This window comes from Leucopleurus acutus (assembly GCF_964270905.1).
Source record: "Leucopleurus acutus genome assembly, chromosome: X".
Taxonomy (NCBI): Eukaryota; Metazoa; Chordata; class Mammalia; order Artiodactyla; family Delphinidae; genus Leucopleurus; species Leucopleurus acutus.
The window spans coordinates 106270989-106298843 of NC_139148.1; the positions used below are offsets into that span (position 1 = coordinate 106270989).

Genomic DNA, 27855 nt, shown 5'->3' on the forward strand with positions numbered 1-27855 from the left:
AGAGGAAGGGACGCGGTATCCTCTACCCCTGTGGCTCTCAATCAGCAATGATTTTGCCTCCCAGGAGGCATTTGGCAATATCTGGAGACATTTTCTTTTTATTGTCACGACCTGAGAAGAGGAGGCGTTACTGGAATCTAGCGGATAGATGCTAGTGATGCTGTTAAACATCCTGCAATGCACAAGACACCCCTACAACCAACGATGATCATGATCAACAACAGTGCTCCAGATATCAGTAGTGCTACCCAATTGAGAAACCCTGCTTTATGGGTTTTGATAAAGCCACCATTAAGTCGGCAAAACAATAATAATTAACATTTAATTGAGCTCATACTTTGTTCTAGGCTCTGTTTTAGGGGTTTTACATGTGTTAACTCATGTAATACTCATGACAACTCCATGAAATAGATTATATTTTTATCCAATTTTCAAAGTGCAGAAACAGAGAAATTAAGTAACTTGCCCAAGGCCATACAGCTAGTAGGTGAAGGAGCTGGGAACTCACTCACGCAGACTCCAGAGTCTGTGCTCGCAAACAGTACACTGTTCCCAGGTGGGTTAGGTAGTGGTTGTAAATCATATGCTAGGGCTGGACCATATCCATATAAATTCTGTTTGAAATGCTGCCTATACTTTAGCATAACTTCAAGGGGCATGATATTTCTATTAATACCTCCCTGAAATGTGAGATTGGAGACCAGGATGTCTTGCCCTTAACCCACATGAAAGCCCCACTTTTTAAAAGAAGTCAACAAATTATTTTTTTCTCTTTATTTTGAGAATGAAAATCTATAAAAATGTACTACTAGGGCTGTTATCAAGCAAGACTGAATTAACTTTTACTGTTTCTGATGCACTTCATTTGTCACTTCCCCACCTGGGCAGTACCACCTCTTCCCCATTTACCTTACCAGGTACAAGATGCCCTCCCCCTCCCCTCCCCTGCTCACAGAAAAGGATTGGAAACATATGCACTGAGGAATAAATGATGGAAAACAACCAAAAGTGTGATCCCCTTGCAGGAGAACTTGCATTTCAGCAAAAAGCAAAACATAGCTAAAGGAATGATAGCCTAAGTGGTGGACATATCAATGGTTAAGGGAGAGGATTTAGAAGCTCAATCTAGCCTCTTTTTGACATGTCTGTACAAGGCTAGTCTTACACATACAGTGATGCAAATGGACAATGTAGGCATGATGGCAACAGTGGCCAAGAAAAGTTAATAAATACATAAAGCTAGACCATTCCCCTTTGAGGAACAATGGAGTACAAAGTAACTAAAACCATCTTCCCCTTACCTTTCTTTCATTCTGCCCTCTCAAATTATTCACTCAGAACACATTTGACACATTTGAGGCATAGAGATGTCACAAGCACCAATACTATCTTCACAAATTATGTAATACTTTGCCTGCAAGCTGACAGTGAATTAATACCATAAAGTGAATTAGCAGATTATGCCTCTGTGGACAATTATGCTTTCAATTTATTGGTCTCTTTTGTGAATGCAGTTAATTCTCAACTATCAACATATCTAAATATGCCTATTGAATCCTGTCAGAGTGAAAAATTGTGCTCATGTCCAGATCGTGGGAAGAAATGGTCTCATTGTCATTTGTGCTAGTACCACTATATCAAGGATATTGTGGTCAATTCTGGGGGCCACGTTTTAGGAGGGACTTTGAAAAATTAAAAAATATACATATCTGGGAGATGGTGACCAGAAGGGGAAGGGGATGACTGGAATTCACGTCATACAAGTAACAAGTGAAGCCCGTTAAAATATTTAGCTTATATAAGAGACAATTAAAAGGTGACACGGTGGTGATAGTCTTCATGCTGTACATCATGTGGAAGAGAGGGCGTAGTTATTCAGTATCACTTCAGAGGGCAGAATTAGGACCAGTGGGTGGAACCACAATTTTAACATTCATTCGTTCCACAGATACGTAGTGAGAGTTCCCTGCATGCCAGGCATTATGCTCGACAGGGGGAATACAGAGACAAAAAAAGACGTAATCCTTACTCTGAAGAAGCTCAGAGTCCACTGGGGGTGACCATTACAAGGCAGTAAAATCAGTGCTACATGCAGTGGAGAAATGGAAGCCGAGAGATTGCCCAATTCAAGCAAAAGGCAGAAGGAGGACTGGAGGGGAGAGAGGCTCTCATGAGAGATGTCAGCCCAACAAAAAGAACTTTCTATCAACTTGAACTGTCCCATCATGGAGTAAGCTACTTCCTGAGCCTCTTGTGAGCTAGGGAGTGCCTGACCGCTAGAGGCATCTGAGCAGAGAAGCCATTGCAACACTGGGGGAAAGGCTGAACCAGATGGTTTTTAAGGTCCCTTCTGTCCCTAAAAGTCTGTTACTCTACTGACTCCAACTGGATGTTCTATTGACCAAGTGAATGTTCTAATTTAACTCTGAGGGAAGCAGAAAATTTCATTCACCAGGTCTTCCCAGTAGCGGTGTTCTGGCTAATGAGGATTTTAATGTATGAACCTCAACTAAACCACAAAACATAAATTTAAAAGGAAATTTGCTAGATAGCTAGTGGGAAGCAGCCGCATAGCACAGGGAGATCAGCTCGGTGCTTTGTGGCCACCTAGAGGCGTGGGATAGGGAGGGTGGGAGGGAGAGAGACGCAAGAGGGAGGGGTTATGGGGATATATGTATACATATAGCTGATTCACTTTGTTATACAGCAGAAACTAACACACCATTGTAACGCAATTACACTCCTATAAAGATGTTAAAAAAAAGGAAATTTGCCATTCTACCCATTTTTCCTCCGCCAACAAAAATTTTTAAATCCAAATCACATGATAATGATTTTCGCTGACGGCAGACCATGCACATTCACCAGGAATGTGTCTGAAGATCCAGATACGTGAATAATACTTGCACATATAATTTCCTTTATAAAATGAAGTAATGTTCCTGTAAATATGGGACTGAAGTAATTTATAGTGCTATTAAATTCTGCCACTAAAACAAATTACGCCTTCTGTACTATAAATATATGTATTGTTTTTCAGCACTTCCTGTGTGTCAGGCACTGTTCTAAGTGAGATGCTTGTGTTAACTCATGTAATTTCAATAAACCTTTGAAGTGGACACTTTTTTAAAAAATCATCCCATTTTATGGATGAGGAAATTGAGACACATAGGGGCCAGATCATTTATACACTAGGCAAATGGGATTATAACACAAGCAGTGTGACTCCATACTCTCAACTACTGCACCATACTTGTACTGACCTGGGTCTACAGAGGAACACTTTTATGCACAGTGACAAGGAGCAACAAACACCATTGCAAAGAAAGCCAAGGGCTGAGTGGTGGGCTGAGCGTCCTCACTAATCACTTGCTTCCACACACCAGCCTCACAGAGCCCAAGATTCAAATTCTCACCTCAACAAAAAAGCAAACTTCTCCATATCATTGACCTTCATGGTCTATCACAGATCGTCAGAACAGTGACTGTAGAATCCATGAATGCTAGTGTGCTACTTTAGCTACCGTTTGGGGTTAATCTGTTCCTCCCCCATTCGTGTATTTCTCTTTCTGGATTTCATTTGCTAATTATCTAGCAGTTCTAAGAGAATTTCTTATGGCCTCTCTACATAACCATTGTCTACTCCTTCTTAGGTACAAAATGGTGCTCTGTGGGATGAAATAAATGAATCGTGGTGGGTTAGAGAAAAATGAATTTGCTGTTACACATCCTGCCCATAAATTTTAAAATTTCTTCCAGATGATTGAGCTAAGATCCAATACCTTTTATTGCCTTCAATATTTCAGCCAAAATAAGACAGACTGCAAAAAAAACCAAAATGCTAGCGATATTTTTTTCTCAATGTTATACTGTCACTTAAACACTAGTTAGGAAGGTAAACATTTCAGCTTAATTTTTCTCACTGATGAGCCATTTCTTTTTCCCCTTTCTAACGTCCCTCAGAAATCAGTCATCAACCAGGACCCAATCATTTCTGCCACTAACTAACTTTTCATTTACTGCATTCATTAATATCTGTTGCATGTACACCACACACATTTAAAGTACCCGCTTCAAGTACTGCCATTTATTCTCCTAGAAATGCATCATTACCTAAGGAATAAACCTTTTAACCTGTATCAGCAATCAAAGAACTCAAGTAAATGATGAAGTAAATGAGTCCAAACTATACTACACTCAGATCAAACTTCATGGACCCCTTTGCCCTTGCCTTGTAAATTTACCTTTGGAAGCAATGGCCTATTTGCAAATTGTGTAAGAGACAAATTGTTCTAACTCCCTCTCCCTTTCACTTAGATTTGATTGGGCCAAGATGAAGAACACAAAATGCCTCTTTGTAAGTGAACAAAGGTACACACCCACCACAGTGTTGTCTATAATAGCAAAAACTTGGAACTGGCCTAAGAGTCCTTCAGTAGGGGATTGGGTAAATAAGGTATGATATATTCGTAGATTAAAATGCTATGCAGCCATTACAAAGGAGAAAAAGTATAAAGAGATGCAAGGGAATGATAAAGACCAAATTCAGTATAGAGATTACTTTTGGCCCAGAGGAGGGGTATGCAATTAGGGAGGATACATAGACACACTTCAACTAACTTCATAATATTTTATTTCTTAAGTTTCGTGGCAGGTACACAGGTGTTCTTAACATAATTTTTTGTATCTTTCTGTGCATCGGAATTATTTACTCCTTTGAAAAATTCTTTGAGCAATTGTCTAGGAAATTCCTACTGAAATAAAATAAAGTCATTGAGAATATTTCATTATGATGCTTAGAAATTGTTTCATGTGTCAGATGAGGATAACGTGATGTGAAATGAGCATAAATTTCAATGGATGAGATTTCGTTTCAATCTTATTAGGAGGAAAGTTATTAGGGTGGACATCAAAGGCAGGCTAAGTGGCAAAAAACCAAACAAACCACGGATTATAAAACATATATCCTGAGTGGTTTAGCTGAGAAAGATCCAATGATCTTTTTTTTTAAATTAACTTTTATTGGAATATAGTTGATTTACAATGTTGTTAGTTTCAGGTGTACAGCAAAATGATTCAATTATACATATAATTGTAAAGCAATTATATTCCAATAAAGATGTTAAAAAAATTATACATATACATACATACATTCTTTTTTTTAAGATTCTTTTCCCATATAGGCCATTACAGAGTATTGAGTAGAGTTCCCTGTGCTATACAGCAGGTTCTTATTAGCTATCTATTTTATATAGAGTAGTGTGTATATGTCAATCCCAATCTCCCAATTTATCCTCGCCCCCCCTTTCCCTGTTGGTATCATAAGTTTGTTTTCTAATGAACCTATTTACAAAAAAGAAAGATCCAATGATCTTTAGAGTAACTTCAGCTCTAGAATTCTACAGTGCTATAAAATTAGTGCTGGTAGCCATTTTCACCAACCTTCTGATATCTTTGACCAAGAATCTTGTTGTCACCCTGATCGGGCCTAAGGTCAGTTATTAAATATATCTTGAGTACCTACCATACATCAGGCATTATGCTGGATTCCAAGAGGGCTACCAAAATGAATCAGGCATGGACTCGTCCTCAAAATCACCCAGAAACATGGAGAAGACAGACCCATAGCCAACTCACCTTAATGCAATTTAGTAAAAGCTCTATAGCAAACGTACGAACAAAGTACTTTGGGAGACTAGCTGAGGAAGCACTTCTGTGGGGACAGAGGTGAGTCAAGAAAGATTTCACAGAAGACATGATATTCACTCTGGATCTTGTAGGGTGAATAGGGATAATTCAGGCAGAAGCAAAAGCATAACCAGAGGTAGAAGATATGCAAATGTGTGGCATATTTCAGTGAACAGTGAGTGGTCCATTGTGACTGGCTCCTAGGAGAGTAGTCAAGATCATAAAGACTCTTGAATATCATACGTAAGAGTTTGGATTTTGGCCTGTAGCTATTAGGGAACTATCGGAGAATTTTAAAGAATGAAGTAACCTGATGAGATTTACATTTGAAAGGAACACTGGAGGATAAATTGAAGAGAGAGGTGAGGCTGGGAGACCAGTTAGGAGGCAATGCAGTCTAGACCAAAAACAGGAGAGCCTGCCCCAGGACAACGGTAATGAGAATGAAAAGAAGACAAAAGGACAGACCCTACAGGCATTTCTATGTTAGAATAAACATGGCATAATGAGAGGCTGAAGAAAGAATAAAAACCAAACTTTCTAGCTTGGATGTTAGGTAGTTTGCTGATGAATTTAGAAGGAGAACCAGGCTGTACAAGGAAGACAGTAAGTTTGGTTTGGAAATGTTTAATCTGAAAGTGTCTCTAGGTCCATCAGGTGAAGATGTCCATCAGCAAGGCTTGTTTGCTGTCTCCCCAAACCATATCCTGAATCCAACCTCTTCCCTCTACCTCCATTGCTCCCAGCCTAGTCCAAGTCACAACCATCTCTTCCCTGGATCATTAGGATAGCCTCCTAACCAATCTCCTCGCTTCCACTCTGGCCCACCTCATAGTCTAGTCTCCATACAGCAGCTAGAGTAATGCTTTAAATTTTTAAATCTGATCTTCTCACACTCCTCCTCAAGTCCTCCAATGGTTTCCCATCACATGTAAAACAAATCCAAACTTTTTACCATGACCTACAGGGCCCTACAAGATCTGACCTCTGATTATTCTTCTCAGCTCTTTGCCTACCTTTCTCCCTTTTGTTCATTCGGCTTCAGCCATATTGGCTTTTCTTCCTGTTCTTTATGCAAATCAAGCATATTTCAACTCAGTGAATAATTTCAGTGACTCATTGAGGATCTGACTGCCATAAACACAATGCTTAATTTCCATGGTGATAGTTCTGGGAGTGCAAATAATTCTGGAATTATTTGAGCAGGTCCAAGCAAGCCTCAAGAAAGACACAATGCAGCTGGCCAAAGTCCAGAGAAGAGAAGCTAAATAAACAATCCAAAAAGCTGAGGTAGAGGCCAGAAAACGCCATAAAAGGATGCTTGAAAACATGGCATGTGCTTATAGTTTCTACCAGGCTATCTCACTTCTGGTCAAAGATCCTTTTTAATTTTTCTCTAGGGTTTTCATTCCTAAGGATCTAGCTCCCAACTCGATTGTAAGTCATGGGGTCACTGAGACCATGCTTCCTTTATATTATCCAAAATGCCTAACATAGACCTGTAAGTATTTAGTACATGTTCTAAGGACCACCTGAATTGAATTGAAATTTAATGGAATTAAATTCAAAAATCTAAGGATGAGGGAAACTTGGCATGGTACAAAAAACTAACAGTTTGGAGGGTTTGACCTCAATCTGAATTGAGGGAAGGACTCACATATTCTTCACACACCCCAGCAGAGTGGTTTGTATATAGCAGGTGCTCAATAAGTATTTGTTGAAAGGATGGATGAAAGACTAAATATGTTAATGAAAGCTCAAGCAGTAGTGATAGAAAATAATGCTCCAATGACGGGAAGCAGTTTTTTTCATTCTGTCCTTGTCGTATAACAGGGATGCCATGCTTATTTCTAGACACTGCAGTTTAAGAGAGACACTGCTAGCTAGAACCCCATGGGAGAAAGACCCATGGGGTTCTATGAGGCTTCCGGGAATAGTATTAGACATCAGTGGAGTTTAACCTGATGAAGAGATGAAGAGGCGGCATAACAACAACCTTGCAATATCTGAAGGACCACCGTGTAGAAGAAGGAACAGAATTACTTTGCATAGCTCTAGTGGATAGTAGTAAAGGGTAGGAGTCATAGAGAAACAAATTTCAGGTCAGAATAAGGAAGTACTTTCTTAGAATATTTAATGCCCCATACTGGAGTAGGCTAACTAAAATGGTTGTATACTCCCTTCCAATAGCCGTTTTTTGTGTTTTTTTTTTTTCTTTTTCAGGCAGTAAAGGGTAATCACATAGCAGGATAGTGTAGGAGTGATTTCTGAATTGAGAGAAAGATTGAACTAAGAAAGTGTTTTTCAAAGTGTTGAAACCCATTATTGGAGCCATAAAATCAATGTAGTGGGTCCTGACTGGCATTTTTCTAAGTGAATTCAAATAGAATAGAAGATATCAGAGAGCATCACACACAGCAAAGATGACTGTGGTTTTGAGAAACCTATTTTGGAACCATGCTTACATACGTATGAATGTACTTACTGGGTTGCAGTGTAACGTGCTTTTCTTACTGTGGGTGGCAATCAAAACTATTTGAAAATCACTGCACTGAGGCCTCTTCCAGTTTTAATATCTGGTAGCTCTAAGAATTCTCATCTCTGTTGCAGAGATCCAAGATTGCTGTCTATGAGAAAATGTGGTCTTACATGAAATCAGCAGAGCCATCTGTGTTTACCAAAACAACAGCAGACGGAGTGGCCCGAGTGCGGAAGTCCAAGGGAAAGTTCGCCTTCCTGCTGGAGTCAACCATGAATGAGTACATTGAGCAGAGAAAACCGTGTGATACGATGAAAGTTGGTGGAAATCTGGATTCCAAAGGCTATGGTGTGGCAACCCCTAAAGGCTCAGCATTAAGGTGGGTGGAATAATATAACAATATCCGTGTTGTTATAGTATTCCACCTACCCTGATGCATTTTGTTGTCATTTTCTTTCTTGTGGATTTTGAGGTAACTTTTAAAAGTTTAAAATCTACAATATTCCATGGAGTTAAATAAGACGGTAAATTATGGTCTCATCTATTTAATGCATCCATTTTTTTTAATGTTCTCTCTCTGTGTTGTCCTCTCTGACTGTTTGTTGCTGTTTAATTTTACAGTTCAACGGCTTTTTCAATTTAAATGGTAAAAGCCAAGTTATGGTACCATATGTGACGAATGTTAATTGCATGGATGTGGTGTTCTTGTTACTTTCTTTATCAAAGACAATCTCCCCATCCCGCACACTTCAGTTTTGAGCAAATGTTATCCTCCATGCCACCTTCCAATATTTAACCCTGTATTTGCTGTACAGACATTTTTATAGCTCCACGTTCTGTGAAATTTAGCCAATTTGTCCTCTTGTGCTCCTTTTTATACGTTAACGATTTCCTAAGCATTTGTGCATTTTCTTACAAGTTATGTTTTATCGTTTCAAGAAATGCTGTTAACCTGGCAGTATTAAAACTGAATGAGCAAGGCCTCTTGGACAAATTGAAAAACAAATGGTGGTACGACAAAGGAGAGTGCGGCAGCGGGGGCGGTGACTCCAAGGTCAGCCTCAATGTCACCACAACCGGGTACCCTTAGTGACGAGTAATCGGCAAGACTGTTATCTTATTATTGAGGAGAGAGCACAAGACTCACACATAAAGTGGAATGACCAGGTTATTCCCCTGCCCGGCAGCTTTGGGACCTAGAAAGGCTCCAGGGCACCGCCCGCAGTTTTGATCTAACTTGGGTCCCTTCTTAAACTCCCAGACAGAGGCTTCCCATCCACACCCCTTCCCTCCCCTCACACACCAGACCGCTTGCCTTATGAAGGCCGTGGTGTAGGTTTCAACGCCCTAGGCTTTCAAGAGCCCGAGGCTTTCCTTAAGACTGTCCCCACCTGCCTCGGAAGAGTGGTGTGAGAAATCAAATCCATCTACTGAAAAGTCAGGTTACAGCCTTTTTTCCCCTAAGGCATGATGGTATGATGGTTGCTTACAGTGGCTGGCTGGCTTCTTCCATCATGTGTATGAGTGATGAGACGTTGCTCTCTATATGTGATGGCCTATTTAAGCTGGCCCCACTCAACTTGAAAGCCAAAGAACAAGCTCAGTTTCAAGTTAAATGGGGTCTTTCTTCAATAAGTCACCACATATATAGACTTTACAAAGATATTTTGTATATTTAAACAAGCGCGTCACCTAACTGATACTCTATGTGTGTGCATCCCTGATGTGGCTTCTCCTTAGCTGTGTTCTTAGTTCAGGTAGGTGTAATGGTTATCCAGGCTACCGTTGTGAGAAAAAACCATCTTACTTGGCATTCCTTCGGCTCCTTAATGCTATTCGGGGCTAGAAAGAATGAATAGCCTTCAACCAAGCAACAAGAAATAGGGGCGAGCTCAGAAGCCACAACACCAAATGATGGAAAGACACGTTGGGTAAGTACAGGAGAGGACCTGAAAACAGAATCCTCCATGGCCCAAAGGGCATGAGAATTATATTGAAGCATGTACGATCGGCTCTTATACGACCAAGATACCATGGGCGTCTTAAGGTGAAGAATAGTGTTTCCCAATCAGAGACGAACAGACAGGCAAGCCGAAACTTTTCTCCTTCAGAGACAATGGTTACACCTCTGCTCCTCTCTTTCTCTCTCCACTCCTCAGGACCCTGACGGAAAAGTTAGTTTGCCAGTCTGCAGTATAATATGGGTTTGGAAACACAGAGCACTTTCCAAGAACTAAATTTAAAAATGACTTTCTTCAGGACATAATCTTACCAAGCATTGGCGAGGTCTTTTATTGTAAAACCTTGATTAACCAGAGCTCACCTAACCAGTACCCCAACTAACTGAATTGCCCCCCCCCCCAGTACTCCACATTGATGAGGAAGCAGCAGTAGTACCAGAAAAGAAGACTGCAAGGAATTGATTTTTTTTTTCAATCACTTGCCAAGAGATGACCCACGGTTGGGTCACACTCAGCTCTGTCTCCTCTATCTTCTCTCCATCTGGATTGACCCTCAAACATTAGAGGCCGCTTGCCTGAGGCAAGAAAGTGGATACAAGCATTTTGAGAAAACAAAAAGTGTGATTAGCTAAGAATGAGACAAAATGAGTATCCTTATTGAAAATTCCATCCATCCCTTATGGATTCCAATTAATCAAGGTTTTACCATGTGTCAAAAAGCAGTAACTTCCTCTCCCACCAGTGTGAACTGATGCCATTCACTTGGCTCATTTGAGTTTTGCAGTGGCTCACCTGATGCCTAGAGTATTTAGAACCTTCTTCCTGGTCTTTTTTGTCATATTATTATCAGGCCACGGAGAACCTAATTATATCATTCAAGTGAGTTGCAGAGTGAAAAATTGAGCTGGATTGGATACGTGGCTGTCACGAATTCATCATTCATACCCAGCACGGTTAAAAAGGAGCCATGGGGCTTTCCTGGTGGCGCAGTGGTTGAGAGTCCGCCTGCCGATGCAGGGGACACGGGTTCGTGCCCCGGTCCGGGAAGATCCCACATGCCGCGGAGCGGCTGGGCCCGTGAGCCATGGCCGCTGAGCCTGCGCGTCCGGAGCCTGTGCTCCGCAACGGGAGAGGCCACAGCAGTGAGAGGCCCACGTACCAAAAAAAAAAAAAAAGGAGCCATGGACTGTATCAAGATGACTCTAAAACATCCACAGGATGCCAACTGCCCAGAAGTTCTCAAATAACCAGATGTTTGATGTTACATAAACAAACAAAAAAACCTGCACACATCTGGCTGAATTTTTACTTTTCACCCAGATATTTCCTCAGCTAATACTGCTGCAAAATTATCAAGTAACTTTGTTGCCAGCCCCACGATTTCCAGATTATCTGATTTTTGATATGCAAATAGAAAAATATTTCAGTAGATCCTAGCTATTTCCAACTTCTTTGACCATAGTGCTACTTGCCAGGCATCTTTCAAATCACTTTTTTTTTGGTCATTCCTCCAGACAACCTTTGGAAATAAGTCGACCCCTTTCTCAACTATGGATAATAGTATGATCAGTGTTGCCTATCCAACAATTGCTTATTCCGTTTCTGGATTACCAAGGAGCTTGCCTTTGTCTCCTTCCTTCTTGCTACCTGCAGTTTTCTGAGAGTGAGCAAGAGAAGGGGCAAGAGATGAACTGGAATCTGTTCCCACTATTTAGTGGTGATGCCAAAAACAAATCAATGGAGAAGAAGGCAGAAAAGGCAGTGGAACCTCATTACTTTGGAGCCCTCTAATTTATAATTTGAGATAAACTGGACAGGGACCAGTCTACAGTCTAAGAGAGGTCGAGAGGTTTGTTAAGCAAATGAAGAGTTTAGACTAGACTGCCAGTTGAATTTTTCCTTAAGAGAACAAACCTTTTTCAAATGTCGGAAGCATTGTTTTAGATATAATCATATTCATTACAAATTTATCTGCTAAAGCAGTTCTCACGAGGACCTCCACTAAGGCAATGTTTTAGAGTGAGTTTGAATTACAAAACAGACTTCAAGCAATGAAACTGTCATTCTTCGAACCTATTTTGTAATTCAGGACTTTCTTCTTCAGATAATCCTTCCCCTCTGTTAGTCCAAATCAGTGAGTCTTAACTGTATTAGTAAAATGGCTTGAGAATTACATTTCTTTATTGTATTCCATCCCCAGTTAACATGACAATTGACAAATAGACCATCATTTCATAGAGAAAGTGAGACCCAGAGATGGCGGTGACTTTGAGAAGGTCACACAGCTAATGCTGTCACAATCTCTGCTGACTTTCAGGGTCAGCTCTGGTGATAATATTGTAGACAGCAATTTATCACATCTACCCATCCAATGAGCAATGTGAATCTGATTGCATGTGATATATTTCCGTAAAAATCAGGTTTATTCTCAACTACCTTGGTTACAAGGCAAATAGCATATTTAAGCCATTCCAGCCCTCAGTACTGATGACTAAAAATGACAATAATCACAAAGCCTGACATTTATGAGTGCTTTTACTTTTTCAAAAACAATTCTACACCTATTATCTCTGAGACCAGGAGACGGAGAAAAGCATGTATTACTTATCTCGCTCTCTCTCCCCCCTCCCCCCTCCCCCCTCTCCCTCTCTCTCCCCCTCTCCCCCTCCCCCCTCTCTCTTTCTCCCCTGCAACCTTTAAATAATGATAAACGGGCAATTATGTTAAATTGTTGACTTTCCCCCCCTGACATGAGACATTACACATTCTAAGCCTTTTCACAAAATGTTACTATTCTATGGAAGAAACAAGCAATGATCAGGCTGTTTTAAATGTGCACTCGCTTAAGTTAATGAAATAGAGTTTTTTTATTTTTCTGATACAATGAATAAAGACAAGGTCAGTCACCAGGGTAGCCCCTGCACCAGCCCTACAGGTTAGAACTAAAATACTGCTTGGTTTTACCAATTTCCTAAACCTGGGCTAATTGGGCCTAAACAAATCAGACTTGATCCTTCCATGATGGACTATAAATGCACAGGCAAGGATCATGGAAATTAGAGCTGTGGTTTGGGAATTTTTAACCTGCAAACCACCCTTTTGTGTTAGTGCTTTATTACACTGTGTGTGCAAATGCAGTAATTAAGAGCCAATAAAGAGCGATAAACCCCAATCACCAGGGGTTTGTGACACAGCCAGTGAAAGTCTGTCGCTGTAAACCACAGCAGAATGGAGATTCAGCTGCTGAATTACCACATCAGCCTCCCTCCCCAGCTGCTTGTCCCCTCAAACTTTCGAATTCTTCTGATCCCCCCACCCACCCTGCTTCATTCCCTTAATCTTGGGTAAAGGGCACCAGCTTAGCTTCCCCATGTAACCTTACCTTACCTGAAGGGGGCTGGTCACTGAAACAATCTATTTGTGATGGGTGATGAGGCGTTATAAACTCTACCCCACCTCACCCTAGAATTGCCCTGGTTTTAGTTCTATCCAGGGATTTAAGTCGACTTCCAGTGTGCATATTTTCCACGCTGAAAATCAGCACACTTTGCATGCTTTGGGGGACACTGGAACAGAATGTTTAAAGGAGACCATTCTGAGCTACTTGACTGCAATGAGAGTTGCCTTAACTTGTAAGGCATATAGGCAAGTAAGGGATAAGGATAGGATATGAACTTAAACTTCCATTAATTAAATAAATGGTTGGATGACCATTATGATTTATAGAGTATTGATAGAGAAATGCAGTTTTATTATCTTCACAAATATATAGGAACTAGAATAAACTAACCAATGTGATGCTAGGGAAGAACTTACGGAACTTGTTTTAGTAAATTCCAAAAATGACTTGCAATTAAAATTAGTTGTGCTTCCTTTCACATGGGTGCTTTTAAAGTACCTAAAAAGAGTTGTTCTCTTAAGAAATTCAAACATGTTCCTCCTCCCTATAACTAACAATCTTTTTTTTAATCCCATACATTTGCTTAGCAAGTGTCCTATTCAGAGATAGAAAAAAATTTATACTTTAGGACAGCACATTTCCAAATGTCCTTGGCTTCTGTTTGGTGGTACAGAGATGAATGATGTGGTACTGTGTTTCCTATATATATAAATGAGATCCTCAGTTTTGTGTGTATTTCTTCTTCTTCCATGTATGTCTACAATTCTCCTCTCCTATGCCACCATCTCTTAACCACTTCTCTTCCACACCCAGAACTCTTTGACATTCTTGGGCCTTAGGTAATTGATGTGAATCTGCATCTGTCTTTTACCTGCAACAAGATGGACCTTTTATTGGCAGGAGCCATCCCTAAAGGTAGACATTTTGGATACCCAGGGTTAAGATGGATCCCAGTGACTCTCTATTGACACTGTTATGTGTGTAGTCAAGAATCATTACAGATTGATCGCACTCCCTGGGTCTTAGAAGAAGTTCCTGTGAATCACCGAGACTGGTTTGGGATCAAGGAGTAGGGTGAGTATATTATGCTCTTCGTTGGTTTGCATGTCTCTATGCTGGTGCCGCCTCCTGGAAGTATGAAGAAACTGACAGTTATCTTTCCTGATAGTGACTAAATGTGCTCCTTGAACTTACTCAGGTTTTCTTTCCAAGAGCAAACCCTCACTTTCTTTCAAGTGGCTACTTCAAACAAGGGACCTTTTTGCCTTAAGAACTGAACCAGTCCAGGGACTACCAAAACCAATTGATTTTACCAGATGGTGTTAAAGAATAAATTCTACCACCGGAAAAAAAATATTGTAATCCAGAAAGAAAACATTTTTAAAAATTAATCCATTCTAGTGAATTTTTTTTTAAATTGACTGCGTGGCCTTAACATGGTTTCTATGATTAGGATGTGATTATTTGCCTTTGGTATTATCCTGATAACCTGAATGTGTTTCTTATTGACAAATAATGAGCAAATGTCCAACACCAGAGCTACAGAAAGAGGAGCAGGACTGAAAAGCCTGAAGGTAAGAATGCTGTTGAACAATTGCTAAGAAGAAAGACACCGCTGCAGTGCACAGTTAAATGGTGCATGTCTATGCCCTTTCTGCCCCTCTAAGACCAAATCATTTGGTTTCCTTTCATTTGGAAAGAAGATTATAGAACTACACTCTCTGAAAGGTAGGACAGCCATGGAAAAGAAACACGAAAGATTTGAAATGATTGAAATACATTCGATGAGGGTGGGAACTGAGGTTGGTGGAACAGGGTGGGGGGCAGATTTCTTTTATGGAGAACTGAAATCCATTCTCTTTTGACTTCCTAGAGAGCGGTATAGCATCTGGCCCTTGGCACATGAGGCAAATCTCCATTTGTCAAAGGTGGCAAAAGTGTGGTCCAAGTGCTAGATTCACTATAAAGCTTACTTTCATCTGGCTTTGAAGCAAATATTTCTCAAAATATAGACCTAAGACAATAGCATACGTTACATTAAAAAAAGAGAGAGAGAGAGGGAGAGACTGACTCTGCTAGTATGTCTTGTCTAGCATCACTGCTGGAAATGCAGAGAAGTGGATGCTAGCATGCAAGCTGGAAGAGGGTGGCATGTACCCTGGAGCAGCAAGCAGAAGTCAGCTTTCAGATCTGACATATAGACCCCCATTTGTTGCAATCTATTGGAGTGTAAGCTAAGACTGATTATTTTTCTATGGGTCGTGGTCAACGGAGGGCTATTGGGGGGGGGAATAGGATGCTGGCACCCATCATTGAGATTAAACTCTCAATGAATATTTTGCCTAGAATCAGGAGAATGAACTAGATGTCTTCAGAAACATTTGTCATGTGAGTTTCTGGTCGGTTTCCGTCCTTCTCAATCTATGCCTCTCTTTCTCAGTACCATTGGGATGAACTAAAGAAAATACCCTTGTATGTGATAAAACCCAACGAAGTGTGATAGTTTGAATATTTAATGGATCTCAAAACAGACTTTTCAAGTGAATCATATGAATTATGTACTTGGGAAATTATCTGTGGCCACATCTTAAACAACACTGGCTTCTCCAGAAGCTTAGCATCTTCCCTGAGCCCCTTCTCCCTGTCAGGGACAAATTGAGTAAGAAGTCTTTCCAGACAAATTGGGTTATGTGAGACAGTCCACAACCCATAATGGTTTAGGTTTCCTGTTCTAGAGGGAGAGATTGGACAAAGGCCCAGTTTGGCAGAAATCCATCAGTGAAACTCACAACTTGTATAATCAAGGGATCTATCACTTTGAATTTGAGAGGTTATCATTTGGAAATGCCCTGGTTTTATCCACATATCTCCAAGTGACTTTGGGGGCTGCTTCTCTAGCACAGATGCTCATCAATAGGTTTCAATCACTAGCATTGTTGGGCCCTCAGTAAAATAACTCACAGCTTTCAACTCCTAATGTTATATGCATGCATTATTGAATTCCCTCTTTGCACTTATATTAAATTATGATCTCATTAGCAAGGAGTTAAATAGGTTTGAGCTACATTTGTGAACTACATGATATAAATACTGTCTCAGAGGAAGCGTCTAGCAGCTAAGCACTGCACAGCTCTGCAAATCATTGTGGCTGCCCCTGTGGAATGAGGGTCACTTGGGCGGCCAGAGTCCAGTATTGCCAGCAGTCATATGTGCCTGCTCCCAGCTTGTGGAGAAAGCTCAGGCTGATCCAAGGGTAGAAAGATTCAAATAACTTAAACCTTCATTCTCCTAGAATGCTGCATCCAGAAACCCCTGTGAAAGGAAATCGATAAAGCTTCTTTAAAGGGGTCCAGATACTAATGTAGTCTAGGGCATATTTTGAACTTCCACAGCCTCCAACAGCTACTGTAGAGAGGTAAATCCCTTTACTACACATATCCCAAGGTAACCTATGGAAAAGAATATAAAGGACTGTAGAATAAATCCTTTTATCCAACAAAGAATCTTCTCTTGCTTGGTTATCAATTGGCTTCAACTTCATAAATCAAGCCCTGCCTGGGCAGAGATGTCTGTAACTGCCTTCCTGCCTGAAAAGGCTAGGGAAGCAAGTGAGCAATTCAGAAAGGTGACTTGTCACCATGAAAACCTGAAATATATTCAGTAGAAAAGCCAGTGAAAGATGGCTTTTCTCCCTCCACTGGGCCGAAGATAATTTTTAGAAGTTGTTCCAAGAAATCACTAGGTACCAAGAAACAAATGCAGTAACTTAGAGTGAGCTTCGGATGAAGCATAGCATGAGGGATGGGCTTCCAGCTTAGCTTGTGATAAGTTTCTGTTATCATCATTCAGATATTGTGTTCTTAGAGCAAGTTTCTAATTAACTATGCAAATACACCATCCTTGCTCGCATATTTCCTTTACTTCTCTGTGATCTCCTTGTCTTTCCCTCCATGACCTACACATTTACACATATATCCATCCCTCCTAAGGGCACCATTGATGATCTCTTGGCATCACTTATTAAACAGACATTTGCTCTTTAGGTGTCCCTGCTCAGAAAGGAGAAGTGAAGCCATGTAGAGCAGAGTATATCCCACATTCTCTCAGATCAATCGTACTACACCATGGATTCCTATATTTTTCAGTCCCAGAACAATACCCATAGTACAAATCCTTATCTCAACCCTTCTAGGATCACCATATGGGGGAATCAACTTGGTCATTAATTCACAAGCCCATTCTTTTTTCTCTTCCACTATGGGAAAACTCAGCACCCTCACGCCACTCTGTCCACATTTCTTTCATAAGAAAGAATCCAACGTGGCTCCAAACTACCTATTTTAGGTATTTCCTGAAATCAACTTGAAAAATAAATTGGACAGTTCTTTTGAAATATATCAACATTTTTAGTTTTAGGTTTTTTTTTTTAATAAGCAGTTTCTACAGGGGAAAAAAAATGGTCTTCTAATCCTAAAACTGTCTTCATATGTAACACTGGCCATCACTAAGATGACACTGAACTTTGCAATGGCTGGTTCATAGCTCCCAGGAACGAGCTGGGAACCTAGACAATCGCTACCCGGGGCTGGATGCCCTGGATTAATGAGCACAGTGCTTTGTCGCTGAGTTGTTACCAGGTGTGGATGGCAGAGATAAGCAGAAATTTGTATCAGTTAGTTATGTTTTCTTCAAAAATAGAACTCATTTTCAAGGCATTATGAATTACATTACTATCCCAATTAAAAAAAAAATAGATGCTACTCCGTGACTGTTGGCAGCATTCAGGAATAGTCATCCTGCCACAGGTCTGTGCTACCTTCACATGCTGTTAACTGACTATCTAGTTCACATTCACTCTCATCCTCTCCACCTGATCAACAATCCATATACAGTTTTATGACATGGGTGCAATTTACACCCTTTACATAGGAGAAGTTTACACCCTTTCCCCCCTGAACATTTTTTAAACGAAATGGAACAAAGAGTTGGAGTTTAGAAATAGTTACTCTTTGCTTCCTTTCCCATTTCTCAGGAAGCTTTGTATTTTAACAAGGAATGCTGCTCAAACTTAAAGGTGTGAAATTCTCATGATGGAAATAAAGGTACCAGTGAGGAAAATACTTGTGGACAGGGGGATGTTCCCAGACGCCTTGAAATTACATCACAAAGCCCTCCTGTTCTCTCCCTATGCTGCCAACCTGTGTTTTTGTCTTACGAGGGCTCTACTCAGCAAAACGTCCATAGCAAGCCCTTCAGACGGGAGAATGCCTGCCTCATTTCCATGACAGGAATCTGACCTACTTTGTTTAATTCTTTCTTTTCTCTACTGAAGTGAGTACAGTAAATATTTCTGACTTATAATTCTCTCAGGTACCAGTTAAGGGCCTACAGTAATTGCTCTGAAACATTCCCCTGGAGACGTATTGCTGCGTCACAGTGAAAGGCCCCAGCTGCTAGATATACCCTTGCTAGGCTGATAGTTGGAGTATGGTGATCCCTAAAGAAAAAATTCATTATGAACATCCAAGCCCTAAGAATGAAAACAATGAGGACTGCTACGCCTCTTCTGTGTGTTCCATTGGAGAATGTACAGTACAGAGTTGGATGCGTGTTAATTTGCCTTCCGGCCTGCCCCATAATTTGCTGTGCAGTTTTGAGCAGATTACTTAACCTATCTGTGCCTCGATTTCTTTACTTATAGAGACCATAAATCTACCTTCTTAAAGTGATTATTAAACTTGACCAATAATAATAATTTTATTATGTGTGAAGTACTAGGCTGAAAAACAAAAACTAAAAGAGAGTTTTCTAATCAAGTATTTATTGAGAGAACTATTCTAAGTGGGGAATACAAATACATAAGTCATGGTGCCTCCCCTTGAGAAACACAGCCTAGAGGGAGACACAAGACCTGGGCCCAAATAATAAGGCCAGGTAGAAGAGGAAGGAGGAGGGAGAGAAAATATTGGGTGAGGAACAAAAATGGCATCATGAGGAAAGTGACATTTAAAATGACCAGATGTCCACCTAATTCCACTTCCTTTAAAATACCAAATTTTGTGTGTGTGTGTGTGTGTGTGTGTGTGTGTGTGTGTGTGTGTGTGTGTTGGGAGGAGGGTGTCAATACATTTGGTTGATTTGAATTGAGTTTGGCAATACATCCAGTAAGGTACAGTAAGAGAGAAAATTACGTGGTTAAAAGCAGTTTTTCTCTGCCATCTTGGGAATTTATTCCACCCCGCAGGAACATACAATTCGAGGAGATTTGGCCTTTAAAGTACTTTCTTTTCCTGGCAGCTATCCTAACCTTGTTAAGTGGTATTATCTGTGATTTCTGATTACAGCTTTTATGCTCCTTGCCTGTGCTACTTCTTAAAATTTTTTTTTTTCTCCTTCATTTTTATTTAGAAGTTCCCAAGTGCACATTGGTTCCCTGCCAGGTTCCTTAAGCCCTGTGATTTTTTTTTTCCAATCAAAGACTAAACTTCTAAGGGTATATCGTTTGTCAGATTTCTCTAAAGCCCTGGGGCAACAGATGAGGTCTGGACGCTCTAAGGCAGGGTTTCTCAGCCTCGGTACTGTTGACATCTGGGGCTTTGTTGTGGAGGGCCTCCCTGTGCCAAGTAGGGTGTTTAACAGCATCCCTGGCCTCTACCCACTAGATGCCTGTAGCATTCCCCACCCTCCCAGTTGTGACAGTGAAAAATGACTCTAGACATTGTCCAGTGTCCCCTGGAGGACAAAATGACCCCCGATTGAGAACCATTGCTCTAAGGTAACCTCTACTGTAACCGTGGATGCCATGGGCGTAGAGAGCAGCTACCAACCATTCCGTGGGAGCCACCTGATGGCCTAAGGCAGGGGTAGGCCATTTGTCAGAAAAGTAGGATGCTAAGTTGCTGACCTGGATGCTTAAATGCTCAGCCTGGGTTTTGGCAGGAGTGGAGGGTGGCAGCCCAGACTAGGCCCCAGCAGGGGAAAAATCTACCCTCCTCTAAAACCAGTGCATCTCAACCCTTTTTATCCCAGGACCCCTTTACACACTTAAAAGTTATAGGGAACCCCCAAAAGACTTTGTTCATATGTATTAAGTCTATTAACACTTAACATATCAGAAATTAAAACTGAAGAATTTTAAAATAATGTATTAATTCCCTTAAAAATAATAAACCCAATGTATATTAACATAAATAACATACTTTTTATGAAAAATAACTTTTTAAAAAAATTAGTGGGGAGCGGCATTGTCCTATTTTTGCAAATAGCTTTAATGTCTGGCTTAATATAAGAGACTAGGATTCTCATTTCTGCTTCTTCATTCAATGTGTTGTGATATTACATGTCATGTAGCCTCCAGGAAACTCCACTGTACATCATGAGGGAATAAGAGTAAGAAAGACAAAGAATGCCTTAGTATTATTACAAAAATAGTTTTGACCTCACAGACCCTATGATGAAAAGTTTTCAGGGATCCTCCAGGGGTCCTTGGACCACACTTTGAGAACCACTGTTCTAAACGAACATGTCACACTTTTATCAACCTAGTTCACTTAAGGGTTGACAAATTTTTTAAAACCCAGGATCTCTAGGGAAAGGTCTCTATTTGGACCTTAGTGTGAGGGCCTTTAATCAGACTGCTCTGTTCCTGAGATCTAGTAAGAGCAGCTGTACTAAAGAAATTGAATGAAGTAATTTGAAGAGTATAGTAGCTTGAGGGAGGTCGGGGCCTGGTAAGGGCTTAGAGAGCAGCGTGAAGACACTGGGCCCTTTACAATAAGAAAAAAGGAAGCACAGAAAGGAAGAAAAAAATGCTTTGTAATTTTTCCTGAGGTCCTGATGGAGTCAGTCACCCATATGCCATTGGAAAGCATCTCCCCTGCAACTTAAGCCGACTGTCCTAATCCTTAGCCTGGGTCCCAGGGCCTAGCTTAAGGCACAGCACTGGAAGAAAGGTGGGGGTGATAAAGTAAAAAATAATAGGGGGAAAGGAGAGAGGAGGAGGCCAGACAGTGGGGATTAGGGGAGAAGGCAGTTCCAACACTGATCTCAGGGCCATAGATGGCCTGTCTGTCCCTTAAAAGTCTAAGACTTAACTTTCACTGCCAGTAATATCCTAAAGAGGCTCCAATTTTTATTTGAGTATCTGTTGTTGCTTTGCATTCCAAGCAAGTCTGGCTAGCATTTGAGAAGCCTCAGCTTCTGAGCATTGATTGAAGGAATTGTTTAAAGTATAAAAGGACCTCAGTTTCCTGGTGAGAAACAAAATGCAGACATTCTGGCTGCCAAGCTCTGCACTACCCAAGAAAGTGTCACCTCTGCGACACTAAAGGTTTACAGCCTTTCAAATCCCAAGTACTCTGAAATTGCCTATTATTTTAAAATGATGATATGTTTCTCAGAATTCTCAAGATGAGATGGTCCTTCTGCTCTCAACAGCGAAGGGGAGAAGAAAGGAAATAGGCTTTGGGGACTTGGTCTGATAGAGGCCAGATCTCTGTGACAACAGAAGTCTTGTCAATGACTGGATATGTCAGTGGGTCCAAGTTACCCAAAATAAGCTCAGAAATTCTATGGAATGTTCATAGTTACATAAATATATCTGTTTTCCTCCTGGTAAACTGGTGGCATTCAGAAAAACGTGCACTAGTATTGGCAATATTGTTCACGTGAATCTGAACACACAGTAGTTTATTGCCTCATAATAGAAATATGCCACCTTCTGTAAATAATGCATTTTTAATCTAAAGTTATTAGAGATACTTTATTTAAGATTCATTAGCTCTAGAAAGGAGACAGAGTAAAGGTCATTATTCCCATTTTACAGCTGAAGAAATTTCTAAGAGAGAAGATCGCTATCCTAGAACCAGTAGAGTATCCTGCGTTTGCCCAGTGGCTCTGAAAGAAGTCCTCACACTTTAAGCGGTGGAGGACGAGGGAGCAGTGGGCTGGCCTCCTGGGGACTTATTAGCCTCTTAGTTGAGGAAGTCTTATCTCACTAGAACAGCTTATCTAAACTTCCTCCACAGCGCTACCCATAGGGGCAGTCAGCTTGCCATTTCAGGTCATGCCATATTAATAATCCATTTTTAAACAATCTAGTTCACCTTTTGGTGATCTGAGTCGCTCACAGACTTATGACCATATCAGAGAGAGAGCTGATCAGTAACTCAAAAACAATCCATAGACCAGTTCTCCCATTGTTGAAAGTACTCTTATCCAAAACTCAGAGGTCCATGTTATACCTTTAATACTAAGACAAGTACGTGCATAAGAATGCAGTTTGTGAAGACATGTATGTAGTACAGTTCTTTCTGAGCTCATTTTCAGCTGGGCAACAGATATGTATAATAAAGGACAACTCATCAGAAGGCATGTTATTCACGTAGAATCTATCTTCTATTCTGTTCGGATTCATCCTTTTGTCTCCACATGTGGAAACGCCTCCCCTTCTGGTCCCGTTCCCTTCCCCACTCCGCCATAAAACTTGCTTTCTGTCTGGAAGTACAACAAGACACCCAGTTAGATCAAACCTAACACACCTCCGTCACAAAGCTACTGCAAGCTGCCGCCGACAATTGTCACTTGAGGGGAGACCCTCCTCACCCCACACAGCCTATCTGAGGAGTGCCTTTTTTCTATCCTCATTATTTAACAGTGTGTGCCGATTACTCAAAGCGATATGGGCAGGCCCTGGTAAATATAGCGTTGCTGTAGTGTTAATTTTTATAAGGTAATGCTCAGGTTGCCTGCAGTGTCTAAAATTACTCTGTGGCCAGGGCCCCCTGCTTTATCGCTTTCTATAGTTTTAAAGTAGTTTGAAGCTTGAATAACATAAAATAACATAATATAATGTTATTTATGTTATTTCCCACGTGAAGAACGCCTGTAAACCTTGCAGTATTGAAACTCAGTGAACAAGGCATCTTAGACAAGCTGAAAAACAAATGGTGGTACGATAAGGGGGAATGCGGAGCGAAGGACTCCGGGAGTAAGGTCAGTCGCTGAAGGTCTTTTTGTACTGATTAGCAATCACATTTTGAACCACTGTTTATTTTCTACCCTAAAACGGCTTTCCTTCCCAACAGACACTCCCTGACACAGTGGGACCCCTTTATAACACCAGCGCTGAGGGAATGAGGCAAACACCAGTCTCAGAGGCCTGCCACGTGACATCAGTCATCGACTCCGGCGAGCTATCCTTACGATTAGGGAACTCAATCTGACCCACCATGTTCCCAAAGCAGTAAAATCACGAGCTGTGTTATAAGGGGGTTTTACTGTATTTCACATTTCGAAAGTTCAAAGAGAAAATAGAACAACAACGACAACCCAAAAAACAAAAAATGATCCAGTTGTGACAGTACTTTTTCTTAACCTCTTACAGTGTCAGAGACTTTGTAGTTGTAAATGCCTTTGGTTATGAATATATTATGTCGATCCCACCTGAAAACAGTCAAAGAAATCAATAACAAAGACTGGTCTCTGTAAGCAGAATGATTAGCCAGCCTCCTCTCAGCTGCTGTCGTATTGAGTTCAGCATCTATTTGGATCTCGAATCTCATTAAGTCTGTCACACTTCTCTCTTCCAAAGGTGTCATTTGAATCTCTGTACGTAATACTTTTAAAATTCAGTCGCATGCTCCTTAAGGGTATACCTTCTCAGGATAACATCACATTGATAAGCATGAAACACTCTTCCCCGCCTCCTTCCTGCCCCCCTTTGCTCCCCTAAGAAAGTTCCTTTTTAGTTTCAATTTTTGCCTTTCCTTTTTTTGAACTAATATTGTGGTATCAGTTAATTCATTTCATGAAATGTCACTCATTTTCCTTGTGCAGTGAACCATTTTGCTACTGGTTTTCTACATCCCACAGCAGGGAATTCTTTGAAACTTAAATACATGGAACTTGAAACTTTGTTGCTACGGCTTACATGGGTGATGTAAAGGACACTTTTTCCCCCATCAAAAACCACATACATATAAAAATCTAATGGGAGAGGGCAGGTTACCAGAAATTGGTCCTTTTCCTAATGGACTGTGGAACATCCTTGCAGACAGCTTCACCTGCCTCCTTAAGGAGATGATCCATTGTTTCCTAAGTTATAGAAATTCTTACCACTTGTCTAGCTAACTGTCACTCATCCTAGAAGAGTGACTATTTGCAAGGTTGTTGTAGACATGAGGCATGTCCCTACCCCTCTTCCCGATCATGCGACTTAATTCCAATTGGCCTTTTTATTAAGGTAAACAAGTGCAGGACTGGCTCCTATGAAAACAGAATCAGGACATGGCCATATTGTCTTTGCATTTAATTCTTTACGTGATACCAGGACTGGCTGAGCCACAGTGTTGAGTGTCAGCCATGGCCATCATCTGGTCACTGTGCTATCATTTGAATAAGATACTCAATTCACTGGCTTGACAATTTGGGTATTCCATTCCGTTGTATTCAGCAGCAAAATGGTTACATTCCCTCTAAAAAGACTACAAAATGCTACTTTATTTTATTTTTTTCAAAGAAAGGCTCCTGGCCCTTGCTGTGTCCTACCTCAAGGTAGGGCTCAAGGCACCAACTTTTTTCTTTCCGTTGTTCAGCAGTTCAGTTTCTGCTTTTTCATACAGGCAGATAGCTTAGTCAGATTTGCAGTTTGACCTGAAAGTCACTGACCGGCTTCCTCGATGTTCCCCCCATTTTAAATAGAGAGCAGATGAGTATAGGGGTGTTTTGTTTTGGGTTTTTTTCCTAATTATTCTCTACATTCCCTGGAGTAAAAGCTAAAAATGAGCCGGATTTTTTTTTAATCATCAGCCTCCTGGAAAAGTTTTCTGATTTGTATGGAGCCAATTCAGGACCCAGCGGGTCCTTAAACTCTCAGGAAGAGGGAACAGAGCCAATTCTTTGTGCTGTGCCCTTGTTCCCGCAGCACAAAGACTTGCTGCGCTGAGGATGAGGCCTTAGCAACCAGTCCCCAAAGGAGCAATTTCTCAGCCACTGGGTGAAAGGGGAGAGTTAATCCTTTTAAAACAAACCCTTGTGAGGTAACTCCCCAGATAGGAATATCAGGAACCTCTAACGTTCTCACCTGTCATCTTAAAGACCAGTTGTTGACAAGGGAGAAAGAGGTGTTGCGGGGCAGAGAGGGGAAAGAGTGCTTCAAGTTCCCAAACGAAAAGAGTGTTACATTGACAGAGATGATGTCACAGCTCAACTCTGGCAAATGGTGTTTATCGAAGCCGGCAGAGGACTAAGTTGTGCTTGTGTTTCCACTTTTGCTCCCATGGCCGAGTGCTGTTTATTTAGTTGTTGACACCATCTTGAGGTACTAATGGATTTAAGGAGTCAAACTAAAAGAACATTTAGGGGAGGATCACAACTGTCAACAGAAGCACCATCTACCATCTTGCTGGCCATTGTGAAACATCAGCCAGTTGCCAGAGTTGAGTCATAGCATTTACATCAATGTTTAGCTATTTTACAACTTAGAACTATCATATACTGTTGCAATGCATTATAATGTCCCATTGTCTTTGTTTTCCCCAAGAACTAATCACCTTGTTCATTTCTCTTAGGACAAGACCAGCGCTCTGAGCCTGAGCAATGTGGCAGGCGTTTTCTATATACTTGTCGGAGGTCTGGGGCTGGCCATGATGGTGGCTTTGATAGAATTCTGTTACAAATCACGGGCAGAGTCCAAACGCATGAAACTCACAAAGAACACCCAAAACTTTAAGCCTGCTCCTGCCACCAACACTCAAAATTACGCTACATACAGAGAAGGCTACAACGTGTATGGAACAGAGAGTGTTAAGATCTAGGGGTACGGTTAAGGTCTAGTAAACTAATCAGCTTATGTTACTGTATGTCAATCTCTTTTTCTTTTCTTGTCTTTCAGTTTGGTTTGTTGTTTCAGGAATTGTCTATTCTTTGCAACCATTTGATTCTTTGAAAATAATGGTTGTGCTTTCTTGTCAGACAGTGGTGCTTTCCTAATAGCATAGTTGTAATTAAATTGTGGTCTGCGACCCAAAAGGAAAAAGAAATTCTCTAGAGCAGCACTGTTCAGTGGGAACATTTGCAAGCCACATGTGAACCACATGTGTAATTTTAAGTGCTCTTCTAGCCATTTTATAAAGTAACACAAGCAAAATTAATTTAATGATATATTTCATTTATCCCAGTATATTCGAAGTATTATCATTTCAACTTGTTATCAATGTAAAAAGTGAATGAAGTGTTTTACATTCTTTTATATATATATATATATATTTTTTTTAACATCTTTATTGGGGTATAATTGCTTTACAATGGTGTGTTAGTTTCTGCTTTATAACAAAGTGAATCAGTCATACATAAACATATGTTCCCATATGTCTTCCCTGTTGTGTCTCCCTCCCTCCCACCCTCCCTATCCCACCCCTCCAGGCTGTTACAAAGCACCGAGCCAATATCTCTGTGCCATGTGGCTGCTTCCCACTAGCTATCTACCTTACTACGTTTGTTAGTGTGTATATGCCCATGACTCTCTCTCGCCCTGTCACAGCTCACCCTTCCCCCTCCCCATAACCTCAAGTCTGTTCTCTAGGAGGTCTGCGTCTTTATTCCTGCTTTACCCCTAGGTTCTTCATGACATTTTTTTCCTTAAATTCCATATATATGTGTTAGCATACGGTATTTGTCTTTTTCTTTCTGACTTACTTCACTCTGTATGACAGACTCTAGGTCTATCCACCTCATTACAAATAGCTCAATTTCGTTTCTTTTTATGGCTGAGTAATATTCCATTGTATGTATGTGCCACATCTTCTTTATCCATTCATCCAATGACGGGCACTTAGGTTGTTTCCATCTCCGGGCTATTGTAAATAGAGCTGCAATGAACATTTTGGTACATGACTCTTTTTGAATTTTGGTTTTCTCAGGGTATATGCCCAGTAGTGGGATTGCTGGGTCATATGGTAGTTCTATTTGTAGTTTTTTAAGGAACCTCCATACTGTTCTCCATAGTGGCTGTACCAATTCACATTCCCACCAGCAGTGCAAGAGTGTTCCCTTTTCTCCACACCCTCTCCAGCATTTATTGTTTCTAGATTTTTTTGATGATGGCCATTCTGACTGGTGTGAGATGATATCTCATTGTAGTTTTGATTTGCATTTCTCTAATGATTAATGATGTTGAGCATTCTTTCATGTGTTTGTTGGCAGTCTGTATATCTTCTTTGGAGAAATGTCTATTTAGGTCTTCTGCCCATTTTTGGATTGGGTTGTTTGTTTTCTTGTTATTGAGCTGCATGAGCTGCTTGTAAATTTTGGAGATTAATCCTTTGTCG

General features: G+C 40.7%; 1 protein-coding gene across 2 annotated transcripts in view; it reads left to right on the forward strand.

Annotated features, from left to right (window-relative positions):
* Positions 1–26343, forward strand: part of GRIA3 (glutamate ionotropic receptor AMPA type subunit 3) — a gene marked incomplete at its 3' end in the record, with an annotated part of 282972 nt that extends 256629 nt beyond the window's left edge. The window contains exons 13-15 of one of the 2 annotated variants that reach the window (XM_082865212.1): positions 8299–8546; positions 9107–9221; positions 26098–26343. In XM_082865212.1, coding sequence (XP_082721338.1) covers positions 8299–8546; positions 9107–9221; positions 26098–26343 — 609 coding nt within the window. Of the gene's footprint in view, positions 1–8298; positions 8547–9106; positions 9222–23406; positions 23522–26097 lie in introns of both variants that reach the window. The other variant, XM_082865213.1, reaches the window with a different exon arrangement.
* Positions 26344–27855: the final 1512 nt, after the last annotated feature.